The sequence below is a fragment of the Microcebus murinus genome, chromosome 24 (genome assembly GCF_040939455.1).
Source record: "Microcebus murinus isolate Inina chromosome 24, M.murinus_Inina_mat1.0, whole genome shotgun sequence".
Taxonomy (NCBI): Eukaryota; Metazoa; Chordata; class Mammalia; order Primates; family Cheirogaleidae; genus Microcebus; species Microcebus murinus.
Genome location: NC_134127.1, coordinates 25967332 through 25982254, shown reverse-complemented (window position 1 = coordinate 25982254; position 14923 = coordinate 25967332). Strand labels below are relative to the sequence as shown.

Sequence of the window (14923 nt, the reverse complement as noted above, 5' to 3'; positions counted from 1 at the left end):
AGAGACCAATGGAATAGAGCAAAAGGCCCAGAAATAGCCCTCCTTCTATGGTCAATAGAGTGAATGATTGGTGCAAAGGTAATAACACTTTTCAGTGTGGACAGGATAGTGTTTTCAAAAAAGGCTGCTCTGAAACTTCGATATCCACAAAATAATGTAAATTTCCACACTCAGCCCTCAAGTCACAGAAAGATGCCTCTGCTTCTCAGACTCCAAAGTGCAGTTTCGAAATCTCGTCACCCCTTCCACGGCTCAGGCCTGCCGCTACAGCCAGCACACCCACTCACTAGGTAAAAGGTCAACAATCAGATCCAAACCATTAATGGCCTCAGGGGGATTACAGTGGGGTCCCTTGTATTCTGGTGGGAATCCCATGGGCCTAATCCACGTTACTATTTATTGAACACCGGAAGCAGATTCCGATATCAGTATTGTCCTGAAATACCCTGAGAGTACCTCTGAGTCACGGTGGTGGGTTTCCCTCTGTCTGGCTTCTTCCAACAGAAAGAGAAGGGATAACATGGGAAGAAGTGACGTGTGTATGCCTCTGTGTGCGTTTGTGTGTCTGTGTGTGTGCGTGTGTGTTTATCTATACTTTCATGCGTTTACATGTGCGAAGCACTAAAATGCCTTAGGATGCTGATAAGCAGAATTTGGACTCTTCCTTCCTGATTTTATATCTTACTACAAACTACATTACTAAGTCACTGCGTTGCTGGCACAAGATCAAACCTAGAGATCAAAGGAACAGAATCCGTAGCCCAGATACAGCCCCTGCCGTCTGTGGTGCACTGGGTTGAGTGATTGATACAAGGGTGTCCAAACTCTTATGGAGACAGTGTAGTCGTCTTTATAAAATACAGGATTGTGAAACTCTGATATCCACAGGAAACCTTAAAAGTTTGACCCTAAACAAATACGACACAAAATAACAAAATTACCTGGCAGAAAATACGAAAGTGTATCTTTAAATTGATGAACAAGTAAATATACAAAGTAAACGATGAAACGTTTAGAAGATGACATGGGGGATGTGTTCTCGGCACTGAATTTCTGGGGATTTCTTGGATATAACACCAAAGAATAGGCACAAAAGAAAAAAGCAAGTAAATTGGGGTTTAGCTACATTAAAACTTTTATTCATCATGGCCACCAGGAAATGAGTAACAATAAAACGCATAGGATGGGAGAAATTATTTGCCAATTTTATATGCGATAAAGGACCAGGTAACCAGAATATTATAACTTGTATGCAACTTAAAACAAAATTAAAAGCAAAAGGTACAAAAATAGCATTTTTCCTAGAAAAGATGCACAATGGCCAATGAATTCATAAACGGATGATCAATATCGTTATATATTAGGGAAGCACTAATCAAAATACAATGAGATAATGCTCTGCTACTGTGAGGGTGGCTAAAGATTCAATCAATCAATCAACCAACCGATCAATCAAAGCGGAGACCAGGAAGCGCTGTTAAGGAGGTAGAACAATGGAATCTCCTTACATTGGTATTCAGAAAGAGAACATGATGAAATTCCTGTCCAAAACAACATGACCATTCATTACAAAGTTAAACACATAATCATCACATGATCTAGAAACGGAACTCCTATGTATATACACAAAGGATTGAAAAGCAGACACTCAAAGAAATATTTGTGCATCGTTGTTCATATTATCAAAGTTCACAACATCAAGGGTGAAAAGAAACCAAAGATTCAACGGTGGATGAATGGATTTAAAAACTGTGGCGTTTGGGTGTGTGTTTTCCTGTGTGTGTCACGGAACATCGTTGAGCCTTGAAAATAAAGTTGTCTGTATTCAGGTTGCTAATGGAGGAGAGAGAGTGGAAATGAAGCTTCTATCCACCAACATTGCAGAGGTGAAAACAACGTTCACCGTGTCTGTACACATAAGTAGAAGACGGAAATGAAGATGCAGAAAACAGAGCTCCATCTGCCTCTCTAGAGGCATTTTAGGGGCAATCCTTGGAGTCACAAGGCAAGGTGAAAAATCAGCCAGTCACTCAAGGGCAAATACTTGAGGATTCATGTCAGGAGAGGTCTCCAGACCAGTCACTTCCATGGTGACAGAAAGGAGAACTGTAGTGTAGAAGGATTTCCCAGAGGGAAAACGTGGAGTTAAGGTTTGAACATTGCCGAGTTTCAGTTGGGAAAATGAGAAGTTCCAGAGGACGGTGGTTAGGGTTACACCTCAAGGTGAATGCAATGAATCTCGGGGAATCACAAATGGAAATACAATTAAAATGCTTCATCTAATATTAAGTACATTTCAGCTCAATAAAAATGTAAAGTGCAAGATGAAAGAGGTGTATGTACAAAAATTTAATTTTCCTAAAGAAAGCATATGTTCTTAAAACCGTGCAGGTATACCAATACATTTGTTGTAAATAGGCTTGAAAAGGGCAAAAGACAAAGAGGAGTGCTTCCATTCCCGGGACCATTAATGGAAACGTAACTGGATTACGCTGATTAGGTTAGGTCACACCCACAACTGCCAACCCACGGAACTGTATAAAAGTCGGCTCAGACAGGAAGCCTCCCTCAGTGCCCCTTGCCCAGGAGTCCCGGCTGCTGCAGCACACCCGGCGCAGAGCTGGCCCCGCAGCAGGCTCCCCTCCTCTGAGAACCCACTGACAGACAACAGGGGGTCCCCGCACTTCAGGTTGGTGACTTGCACTGATGTCTTCAGAAAATTAGTAGAGTACAAGAAATACATGATATTCAGGTTGTAGGTCAAAGATAGGTATTCTGTTTTTATGATTGTACTTCTTTGAAAAGAGACCTAAAATACTTGAGTTAAATGTCAATTATCTCACAAAAATTCACATTCCTAAGGAAATACACCCCCCCCCACCCCCGACTTTGTAGGGAAACGGTTTTGGAAACGTGGTGCATTTGTCCGTAAGCAGTAAAGGCTGAATATTTCAGTTCTCCTTCGTTTCTTCAAACAGTTCACTGTGCACGTTTTAGAAAATACATAGAGGGTGGGCTTGTGGAGATAGGACAGTTATTGAAAGACTGTAGACCATAAACTTGCAGCAGAGCAGGGGAAAATTACATTTGCGTGTGAATTTGAGTTAGGAAATTGAATATTTTACCATCGATAGTGACAATTCAAAAGGTAACAGGAAAGCATGTTTGATTTCAGATTTTCAAATATTTGTGCCCCACGATTCTGGATCCCATTTTCTGTAGCTTCGATTTTTTGTCGCTCCTGGAAAATATTGTCCTTCATTTCACTCATAGAGGAAAGTGTCATAGAGCTTATCAAAGTCTGCAGCGTCAACGATTCTGGGGTAAAAACCTAAATTGATGGTTTCAGTACGTCAGGTCTAAGACAGGGCCCTATTTTGGGGATCGGTAATGATAGGAGAGGAAGGGAACACATCAGGGAATGAGAGTCCACTTTGTGAGGAAAGGACTTGAGGAAGTGGCTGACATGGCTTCCTTAAGGGGAAGAAGGTGTCGCGGGAATTTTTTGCACTATGCGAATTCATAGTGCTCTTAACGATCTTTTTTTTTTTCTTTTACTCAGCAGATCCAAAGGTCCACCCCTGAGGTCATCCAACCTCAAGCTGCCGGGAGATGAGACGGGTGGCGGGTCACTACCCACAGTCTGAGAAGAACACACTCAGCAGAGCCCAGACTATGAGGAAGCAGCAGACGGCACCCGCAGGGCCCAGGGCTCCCCGACCCGAGGAGGAGAATCCCAGGGTAAGTGGAGACGACGATCTTTGGGGATCAGGGGACACACGGACCTCAGAGTCGGGGGGTGACTGTAGAAAATTCTGACACCATAAGCCAGTTTTCATTCCTACCCAAGGATGGCCCTGCCCCAGGCCTCCTGACCATCAGGGGAGTCTATGAGAGACTCTGAGGACCAAACTCAGCTCCCAGTGAGTTCACCGTGCAGCCAGGATTTTGTCCTGGTGCTGAGATCTGGTTCATGGCGCCCACCCCTAGAACCTTTAATCTCTACTCCTAATGCCCTTCCTAACGGGTGCTTTTGGTTATGACGTCCTGGCTCGAGTGTGCAAGCACCTAATTGGCTACTTGTGCCGCTCACCTCCCTAAAAGCAATATTCAGGTCTGAATGGAAACTCTGTCCTTACGTTGCCGTTGGACGGCTGCCCCTGACTGCTGCTGAATCGCTCGCTGACCACTGTCCTTGTTCACCCACAGGTCAAGTGCAGGGACTGTGGGGCTTTTGGACACACGGCCAGAAGCACCAGGTGCCCCATGAAGCGCTGGGGTGGAGCCCTGGCGCCGCAGCCCTTGGGCCCCAATAGGGGGAAGGAGAACCTGGCACCCCGGAAGCCCCATGATCTCCAGGACCCAGTGTCACTCGACCAGAGTGAGAGGGAGAAGGAGCAGAGACCGAGGTGAGCCATGGGGGAGGTGTAGCCACTGCCTGGGCCCTGGACCCCCAAAAGGTGGTGTGTCTCCTTCTCACACCTCGTGCACAGCCTCGTCCAGGCAAGGAAAACAGTACTGGGGACAAAGGGCCAGGAGGTCCCTTTCGGGTAGGTCTCCTGCCCCAGGAGCTCTTTCTCCTCCTGCACATTCAGGAAGGGGAGGCCGGAGCAGCTGCTGAGCTTGTGCACATGACCGGCAGAAAGGGTGTGGAGACTTCAGGAAAGTCCTTGCTGGGAAAACCCGGAGGGCTGCCTGGAGTAGGGCAGGGATCTGACAAGAGGGAAGGTGCAGCTTTAGCCCAGGTCACGGGGCTTCAACACCTGTGTCACACCCAAACAGTCACTGGGACCCTGCCCCCAAAAGGATTCCTCCATGTGTGGACGGGAAATCCCCGGGTGTTGATCACACCCTTTGTTCCGCAGGCAGGAGCAGCAGCAGAGGAAGTCTGTCCTGCAGGCGTTTCCCAGGACACCCCAAGGGAGGCCCCAGCAGGACTGCAAGGAAGTGCCGCAACCTTGTGCCTACCTGAGGGTGAGTGTGGCCCTGGTCCCTGCTCCCTGGGCCTGCTGGGCACCCCCGCTGCGTGTCCCTCCAGGCCCCGCTGTGTCTAGTCCTAGTTCTAGTCCTTACCCCCGAGCGAGTGTTAGTTAGAAATCCTTTGGGGCCAAGCTGATTCCAGTTTGTGTGCCTCTCAGATGTCATTTTTCCCATTTCCTCGTTTCAGCAAATTTACTTCCAAGCCTCCCAACGCTATGTGTGTGGGGGCACGTGCAAATCTGTTACCAGATTATTGCAAAAGCCAGAATCCTACATCCAGAAACACACATCTCTTGAGTGGATAAATATTCCGAAATTCCCTGTCCCGCCTCCTCACCCACCCAACTGCTCTCTGAAGAACATGAGGCAGTTACACTCCATGGGATGAAACGTGTGTTTCAAGGTCCTGCAGAGGGGGCGCTGATTTGAAGACCACCCTGTGGAATAGGACCTAGTCCGGGATCCCGTTCATTCTGTACTTGTCCCGATCACCCCAGGTGGAGAGCCTGTCCATATTTAGAATGACTTCTCATAATTAGGTCATCGTGACATCTAAGTTGCTTTGATCCTCGTTTCTAATCCCATGTGGTTGATTTTCAGGTTGAGTCGTCGGTGAGGAGTTTCTAACGTGTGTTCTGCCTTTTCCTACAGATTCCGAGCAGACCCGTGCCGGTCTACACAACCAACAACAGACCTGCCCTGGACCCTCCTCTTAGAAGCCAGCCACCTGCCAGGGATGACATGAGCTCCACGTTCTCCTCACTGTCTCCCATGGCAATGCAGAGACTGAGCTCCTTCTGCAGTAGTGGACCAGATAGAGGACAGGCAGGGCTCCTCACAGAGACCCCGAAGCCTGCGTTCAAGCGCTACGGCCAGGACCCTCTCGCCATTGACAGGCTGGCCCCGAGCAGGGGTGACCGCAGCTTCCTTGGAGCTCCCCACGCTGCCTCCACAACCCCTGTCCTGGGAGACGTCCTCAAGCCCCAGGCAGGGCACAAGCGTCCTGTTCTGATCTCACAGCCCTGCCCACCGCCTGCCACACGGAGCTCGGGCCAAGACTTCCATCTCAGCATCAGGGCACCCGGCAAGAGACCTGCAGAGACCCCCACCCAGACTTGCCAGCGTCCTCCAAAGAAACCCAGACGAAACCCCTTGGAGACACCTCAGAAGAGCACTCAGAGGCCGAAGCTGAGCCCTGTGCGGGCTGACCTGCCTCCACCAAGAGAAGCTGGACTTGAATGCAAAGTGGCGCCTCAGTGGACCGGGAAGAGTGCAAGCCAGGTGCCCAGCAGTGACCTGCAGCCTCCACATGGCAGAAGTCTCCTGAGCCCTGTCCAGGCCTGCACCGAGCCCCGTCTCCCGTCACCCAGCCCTGCTCCAGGCCAGCCCCTCAGGATGGCCTTCAGGAGACTGGACAGCGGACAGTGGAGCTCCAGGCTCCTGCCAGCTCCCTCCTGCCTCCTCCCTGAGAAGCCAGGTCCTCCTGCCCAGAACCCTCACGCCCCAGAGAAGTCTGAGGCTCACTGTGCCCGGGTCCCCCCGAGTGTCCTGTATGAGGACCTTCGGCTTTCCTCGTCCTCTGAGGACACTGACTCCGAGTGAGACATTGTGTACTTGGGGTCCAAGTGTGTGTACTTCGCGGTGTCTGGGTGGTGCCTGGGTCCTTCATCTCTGAAGCCCTGTCCCGTCCTCAGGGGAGAGGCTTTGACTCTGGAAGTTGTCAGGGGAACCCAGGCTTGGGATATTTCTTCACCTTGTACATTGGAGTTCTCTAATGTCACTGTATGAAAGTCTCTTTGCACTTTGCTTCTCTGTCAATAAAATTGTCACCTCGATACCAGGCCGTGTCCTATTTTTTCTTTATCCCAGTGCAAATGACGTAAAACCTATCTCTATAGGTGGAAGTTTATGGACGGTGATGAGGAGGCTGGCAGGTCTAATGGCTCCTTAACAATTCAGAATCTCAGGCAAAATGCATCTCCATCCGATCCCAAGCCACTAAGATTGTGGGAGGGACCTGTGGATTTACCTGGGGACAAGGACCCGTGTGCTGTTCGTTCTGGTCAGCCAGATCCCCACACTTAGCTTCCTGAGCTGGGAAAGAAGCCCCAGCACACGACCCCTCCACCCCGACCCTCACACCCCAGGACAAATAGGCGTCGTTCTCCAGAGGATCCCCCGTCGCCGCCGCCCCCACCCCCCAAAACATCACTTTCCTTTGCCGAGTCCTAGTAAACTTAGATCAAAATAGGAGTCTGAGGAAGGCAGCCTGTGGAAATTTATGTGTATGCCCCTATTAATGCAAACTTCACTGGGCATCTGCTCCGTGTCCACACCCTCCTTACTGTACACCCTGTGCTGAGAACTTCAAGATGTTACCAGAATCAATTCCATAGCTGCTCAGGGAGGAACGCCCATGTCCTGGGAGGAAGGAGGACATGGGGACTGGGAGGGAGCAGCAGGGCAGGAGCAGACACTGCAGAGTGTGAGGAAAAACTGTCTCTGCCGGGATTCTGCTCTCAGGAGGAGTGACCTCCGAGCTCCCCTCATGGGTACAAGCTTCTGGAGACAAAATGACGTCAAAATCCCAGGCTGCTGCTACCAAAGGTGTAGAAGAGACACCCACACACAACCCTGCCGTCTCTGGTGGACGGGTTTGAGTCACTGACACCAGGGTGTCAAAACTTTTCTATGCACAAGGGCATTCCTTGCCTAATAGGGTGCCGTGAAACTTAGACTATCCGAAGAAACCCCAAAGTTGGACCTTACACAAAAAAACACCCAAAGAAATAAAATTCCTAGACACAAAATACTGAAATACAACCTGAAATTCAGAAAACACTAAATGTGCAAAGTAAACCATGAAACGTAGAAGAACATATGGGGGCAATGTTCAGGGCACGGGATTTTCTAAGGATTTCTTGCACATGACACCAACAATCAGGCATAAGAAAATAAATAGATTGGGGTGTATCAAAATTGGAACATTTTTTATTTTTTTCCAGCATATCGTGGGGGTACAAATGTTAGGGTCATGTCTATCACCCTTGCCCACCCCCTCCTTTGAGTCAGAGCTTCAAGCATGTCCTTCCCCCAGTTGGTGCGCAGTGCATTCACTATGAATGTATATAACCGTCCCCTCTCCCGCCACCTGCCCGACACACGATAAATGTGATTCCTTTATGTCCACTTAGGTGTTGATCACTTAATACCAATTTGCTGGTGAGTACATGTGATGCTTATATTTCCATTCTTGGGATACTTCACTTAATAGAATGGGTTCCAGCTCTATCCAGGAATAAACAAATGATGCTGCATCACCGTTGTTTCCTACAACTGAAGAGTACTCCATGGCACACATATACCACGTTTTATTAATCGACTCATGTATTGATGGGCACTTGGGTTGTTTCCGCTTCTTTGCAATTGTGAATTGTGCTGCCCTGAACATTCGAGTGCAGGTGTCTTCTTCTTAGAGTGACTTTTGTTCTTTTGGAAGGGTGCCGAGTCATGGGATTGCTGGATCAAAGGCTAGATAGACTTGTTGATCCAGTCGCTTTAGGGAATCTCCATATTGCTTTCCACAGAGAATGAACTAGTTTGCAGTCCCACCGGCAGCGTGAGAGTGTTCCTATCTCTCTGCATCCACGCCAACATTAGAACTTTTATGCTTCAAGGCCACTCTAAAACAATGACGGAACTACCAAAAGGAGGCGACAAAATATTTGCAAAATATATTTCTGATCAAGAAGGAGTATCCAGAATATTACAAAAGTTTGTGACTTAGAAACAAATTAAATCCCAAAAATGTATAAAAGTAGACGTTTCACCAGAGAAGATATGAAATGGCCAATGAATTCTTGAAGGGAGGCTCAAAATCCTTCTTTATTAGGGAAACACTACTCCAAATACAAAGAGATAATGCTCTGCTCTTCTGAGGCTTGAGACATTCAATCTATCAGTCAGTCAAAGCAGAGATTCAGAACCATTGTTAAGGATACATTGAATGAGAATCTCTGCACATTGCTACGGAGAATGAGAAAATGAGGAAACTCCTGTGGAAAACCACACGACCATTCCTCACAAAATTAAATGGATAATTATCATATAAGGCAGAAACGTCCCTCTTAGCTACATAGACAAAAGACTGAAAGGCAGACGCTCTAAGAGAAACTTCTATACCTTTCCTCATTCTACCAAAATTCCAGAAAGGACACAGTGAAAACCACCCAAATATTCAACAGTGGATGAACGGATGAAAACAATGGGGTGTTTGGGTGTGTGTTTTTCTATGTGTGTCCCGTAACATCATTTGGCCTTAACAATGGATAAAGTGGCCTCTTTGAAGGTTGCTAAGGGAGGAGAATTGGTGGTAATAAAGCTTCTGTCAGCCAATATGAGAGGGGTGAAAACAACGTTCACAGTGTCTGTACAAATAAGTGGAAGATGGAAATGAAAATGCAAGAAACACAGACCCATCTGGCTCTCTAGAGGTATTTTAGAAAAACTTCCTTGAGGCACAAGGCACGGTGAAACATCAGCCAGTCACCCAAGGACAAATACTTGAGGATTCATGCCATGTGAGTTCTCTAGACCAGTCACATCCGTGGTGACACAAAGGAGAATTGTAGTTTGGAAGGAGTTCCCAGAGGGAGAACGTGGAGTTAAGGATTAATACATATAGAGTTTCAGTTGGGAAAACGAGAAGTCCCTGGGAGGTGGATGGTGGTTAGGGTTACACCTGAAGGAGAATGCACTGAATGTCACAGAATCCTGCTCAGGTGAATACGATTAAAATGCTGCATTTCATATTAACTATATTTTATTTCAATAAAAATGCAAAGTGCAAGATGAAACAGGTATATGCACAAAAATTTATTTTTCCTACACATGGAAGTGGTATCTCGGGATTAGAACACAAGCATGAGTGTGATTTAAAGCTCACCAACTGCATTGAATGTGAGCCCAATTGAGAATAAGTCTGCACCCAACACTTACCACACTTGAATTTTCACAAACATCACTCAGATACATTGTTTTTTAAAAATTATTATTACATTTTTATTTTTACACTTTAAAAATACAGAGTTTATTATATGTCTATTATGGTTCCATAAAATTATATTTAATAATTGAAGGATATGTGTTTTTTTTTTCCGGCATATTATGGGGGTACAGATTTTAAGGTTTCAATAAATGCCCAGTCCCCCCCTCCCCCAACAAGTCTGAGTCTTCAGCATGACCATCCCCCTGATGCCGCACATCTCACTCATTATATATGTTTCCCCCTCCCCCTCCCCCCTGACCAATACCCTATTACTGTAGTACCTATGTGTCCACTTAGGTGCTGCTCAGTTAATACCAATTTGCTGGTGAGTATATGTGGTGCTTGTTTTTGCATCCTTGGGAAACTTCACTTAATAGTATGGGTTGCAGCTCTAACCAGGAAAATGTAAGATACATTGTTAATATGTATGTTTTTGATTCATAAGGGGTGAGTTTTACCATAGATTTCTGTATTTCTAATAAGGTGCTACCAAGGTTTTCATTGCTCTCACATAATTAAACATTGATGACTATAACTACCAAGAAATTGAACTGGGGTGTTTTAGAAATTAAGCTCTTTGCAACATAGGGAGACACCAAATGCACAACAACAAAACATTCGCCGGGCACGGTGTCACCTGCCTGTGGTTGCAGCTGAGCCAGGAGGATGTCTGAAGCCTGGAGTTGGGGGTAGCAGTGAACTGTGACCTTGCGACTGCATCCGCTCCACCCTGGGTAAAGAATGAGTCTCTGCTGCCGAGGGAAAAAAGGAACTACAGTACCTATGTCACATTGGGATGAATTTTATTAACATTTAACAGATTTTAAAACTACAGCTTTGCAATGAAATTTAATAACCTCATACAGACAAGTCCATAATGGATCATGAAGCACAAGGAGCACCATATCTAGAAAAAATGTAGACTTTCCAGCCTACTGTACCCAGAGAACACACCATTGCACTTAATTTGATAACCCACCAAAATCCTTGGAACAATCTTTACCAGCTGAAGGCTTGGAGCGGTAAAACCATCATACGTGTCTTGAAACCTTACTCCTATTTCAATTACTTAAAGTGTCGCACATGATTCCCAGATATCCCACGATACCAAAAGGCAAACATCTCACACCCACCCACAAGTGAGAACAAGTACTAACACAGCACCACCAGAAAATCATGAGACTCCATATTAAATTCCACACACTCTAAAAACCTCACAGTGGAATCCTACACTTCAAAACCTAAAAATCAGAATTCACAATGAATTTCATATACAGTGAACATCTGCACGTAGGAAGTTCCTTCAAATGTTCAGAACACTCAAAAATCCAAAGAAAAGATTTCACATATGTGGCCACATCCTGGAATGCAGCCACCAGGAACCAATGGCTGCAGGTGCTTGTAGCCAAACCGGACCTCTTCATTTCCAAGTTTCTTCCTCCAGTACTGACTTGTGTGTGTGTGTGTGTGTGAGTCACTGCACATGCATCAGTTCTCATACTGATATTACTGGAACACAACCAGAGAACTTGTGCCGTGCTTGTTCCTCCTCTTGCTACCCCTGGCCCTCCCACCCACACAAGGGACTTTGCTAGCTTTCAGGGACACCTGGTCTCTTTCTTCCTTGTCTGATGCGGGCAGCAAGTTATTGTCCTTTGTCATCTCCGTCTTGTATTTTGGTGGATGAATCACAACTGCATTGGAAGGCAGGGTGGATTCAATTTTTCGGAAGTTCACCGCAGGCTTTGGTCGGTTTTGTTCCAGGAGGCACTTCCACTGATCTAAGGAGAGCTCCGTAGTTGCTGTCTTTTCCAAGCGTTCCTCAAACTCGGGCATCTTGACGCCAGAGTCACTTTTGAGCTCCCGTTGGGTTGCTCCCTTGTCCGTGTCTTCAGCCCCACGGGCTCTTGGTTTCTTCCCTGTGGAGGCACACCCACCGTCTCTCCCCAATTCACTCTTCTGGATGTAAAAGAGAAGGTAGGCAGGTTGACTGAGGACAGAAGAAATGTGACAGGCGGTCACCTTAGCATCATCCATTTTGTACCACTGGCCATTCCCAGCTTTGACATAGCAGAAGTAATGTCCACTTTGACAGCTGCTCCCAGCATGGACCAGCACAGCATACAGGAGGTAAACAAGGGGTCCTCTGTTCCGCTGAGACATGTATGGTTGCATGTCAAGGCACTCGGGATATTGCACTTCTTTTGCAATTTTGTTGCCTGTGACATCTGAGAACCTTTTCAACACAAGCATCAGGACCTTGGAGGCAGTGTGCACAGTCAGACACTTGGACGCAGGGACCTTCTTTAGACAAGTACCACAGTGATAGGCATCCTCTCCGTCCAGGTGCTCGGGCTTCACCAACCATTGCAAAGCTTGGTTGAGGCTCTGAGCTGCCTCGATATCCAAGGCGATGTCCAGGTAAGGTTCAAAGGTGTCTGAAATGCCATGGCAGTGCAGACACTTGATCTGAGACCTCCAGTAGCCTCCAAATATTTGACGGATTAGGGTTGTGTCCTCAGAGTGACCGTCTAAGGGCTCGTGCCCAGATAGACAAGCTCTCTTCATGGCATCCACAGTGCACATGAGAAACTCATGGGCATCTTCCTGGTCGTATCTGTGGAAGCCAGCAGCCAGTGCCAGCGAGGGCTTGATCACCTGGCCAGGCTGGGTTAGCACCCGGGTGACATGAGCTTCCATAGTGCACAGCATGCAGCATTCCTGACGACGACAGCTTAGAGAATGCTCCTGGGACAGCACATAGTTGGCGAGGGGTGGTGTGTACGTCAGGCACTGCAGTGCAGCATTCATGTAGCACGTGTTTCCCACATTGCAGAGCCCAGCACCAACCCCATAAGGTCTCTTCCAGGTCAGCAGCAGTTTGTCCCTGGGAGCCAATGGCTTTGTCCCAGGAGCCTGTTTCAAATGCAGGTCGGGATCTCTCTTAGATAACAGTGAAGAGTTCTTAGGTCGGTAACAACTGGGGTTATCCATATCGTCAGCTAAATTTGGCTGAGAAATTTTGAGTTTTGCAAAGGCATTGAAAGGAGGCTCCCCTCCCTGGAGGACTGAAGCAGCCTTCATGTTTCCGGGAGCGATGATCACGAAGCCCCCGCTGGGACCGTAAGTTGAGGAAGGACGATGCTTTCCCTTCTGAGAGCGCCTTCGAATGGCAGGTCCGTCTCCACATCAGCCTTTTTATAGCTAGCCCGACTCACCACACCCACTCCCGAGGCACAACATCCACCAGTCACGTCCAAGCACTCAATCGGATTAGGAAGCCTCAGGGTGTGTTCTCTGGCAGTCCCCAGATAATCCGACCAGCACCCTCCCCATTACTATTTGTGCAACACCTGGGGCAGATTGAACTAGCAGGATCCCGATTAAGTACCCTTAATCGGGATTTAACAAGGGTGGGGTGGTGGACATATATTTGTCCTAGCCCTTTGAAAACAATAATGGGGGAACGTTAGATATTGAATAACAAGTCGGACTCACGCTTCGAGATTTTATTTCTCATTGCAAAGCTACAGTTCCTAAGGCAGAATGGCACTGGTGTAAGATCAGACATAGAGACCAATGGAATAGAGCAAAAGGCCCAGAAATAGCCCTCCTTCTATGGTCAATAGAGTGAATGATTGGTGCAAAGGTAATAACACTTTTCAGTGTGGACAGGATAGTGTTTTCAAAAAAGGCTGCTCTGAAACTTCGATATCCACAAAATAATGTAAATTTCCACACTCAGCCCTCAAGTCACAGAAAGATGCCTCTGCTTCTCAGACTCCAAAGTGCAGTTTCGAAATCTCGTCACCCCTTCCACGGCTCAGGCCTGCCGCTACAGCCAGCACACCCACTCACTAGGTAAAAGGTCAACAATCAGATCCAAACCATTAATGGCCTCAGGGGGATTACAGTGGGGTCCCTTGTATTCTGGTGGGAATCCCATGGGCCTAATCCACGTTACTATTTATTGAACACCGGAAGCAGATTCCGATATCAGTATTGTCCTGAAATACCCTGAGAGTACCTCTGAGTCACGGTGGTGGGTTTCCCTCTGTCTGGCTTCTTCCAACAGAAAGAGAAGGGATAACATGGGGAGAAGTGACGTGTGTATGCCTCTGTGTGCGTTTGTGTGTCTGTGTGTGTGCGTGTGTGTTTATCTATACTTTCATGCGTTTACATGTGCGAAGCACTAAAATGCCTTAGGATGCTGATAAGCAGAATTTGGACTCTTCCTTCCTGATTTTATATCTTACTACAAACTACATTACTAAGTCACTGCGTTGCTGGCACAAGATCAAACCTAGAGATCAAAGGAACAGAATCCGTAGCCCAGATACAGCCCCTGCCGTCTGTGGTGCACTGGGTTGAGTGATTGATACAAGGGTGTCCAAACTCTTATGGAGACAGTGTAGTCGTCTTTATAAAATACAGGATTGTGAAACTCTGATATCCACAGGAAACCTTAAAAGTTTGACCCTAAACAAATACGACACAAAATAACAAAATTACCTGGCAGAAAATACGAAAGTGTATCTTTAAATTGATGAACAAGTAAATATACAAAGTAAACGATGAAACGTTTAGAAGATGACATGGGGGATGTGTTCTCGGCACTGAATTTCTGGGGATTTCTTGGATATAACACCAAAGAATAGGCACAAAAGAAAAAAGCAAGTAAATTGGGGTTTAGCTACATTAAAACTTTTATTCATCATGGCCACCAGGAAATGAGTAACAATAAAACGCATAGGATGGGAGAAATTATTTGCCAATTTTATATGCGATAAAGGACCAGGTAACCAGAATATTATAACTTGTATGCAACTTAAAACAAAATTAAAAGCAAAAGGTACAAAAATAGCATTTTTCCTAGAAAAGATGCACAATGGCCAA

General features: G+C 46.7%; 1 protein-coding gene across 1 annotated transcript; it reads right to left on the bottom strand.

Annotated features, from left to right (window-relative positions):
- Positions 1-11533: 11533 nt before the first annotated feature.
- On the bottom strand, positions 11534-13111 carry LOC142864114 (ubiquitin carboxyl-terminal hydrolase 17-like protein 6). The gene has a single exon (XM_075997264.1). The coding sequence runs from the start codon at positions 13109-13111 to the stop codon at positions 11534-11536; it is 1578 nt and encodes a 525-aa protein (XP_075853379.1).
- Positions 13112-14923: the final 1812 nt, after the last annotated feature.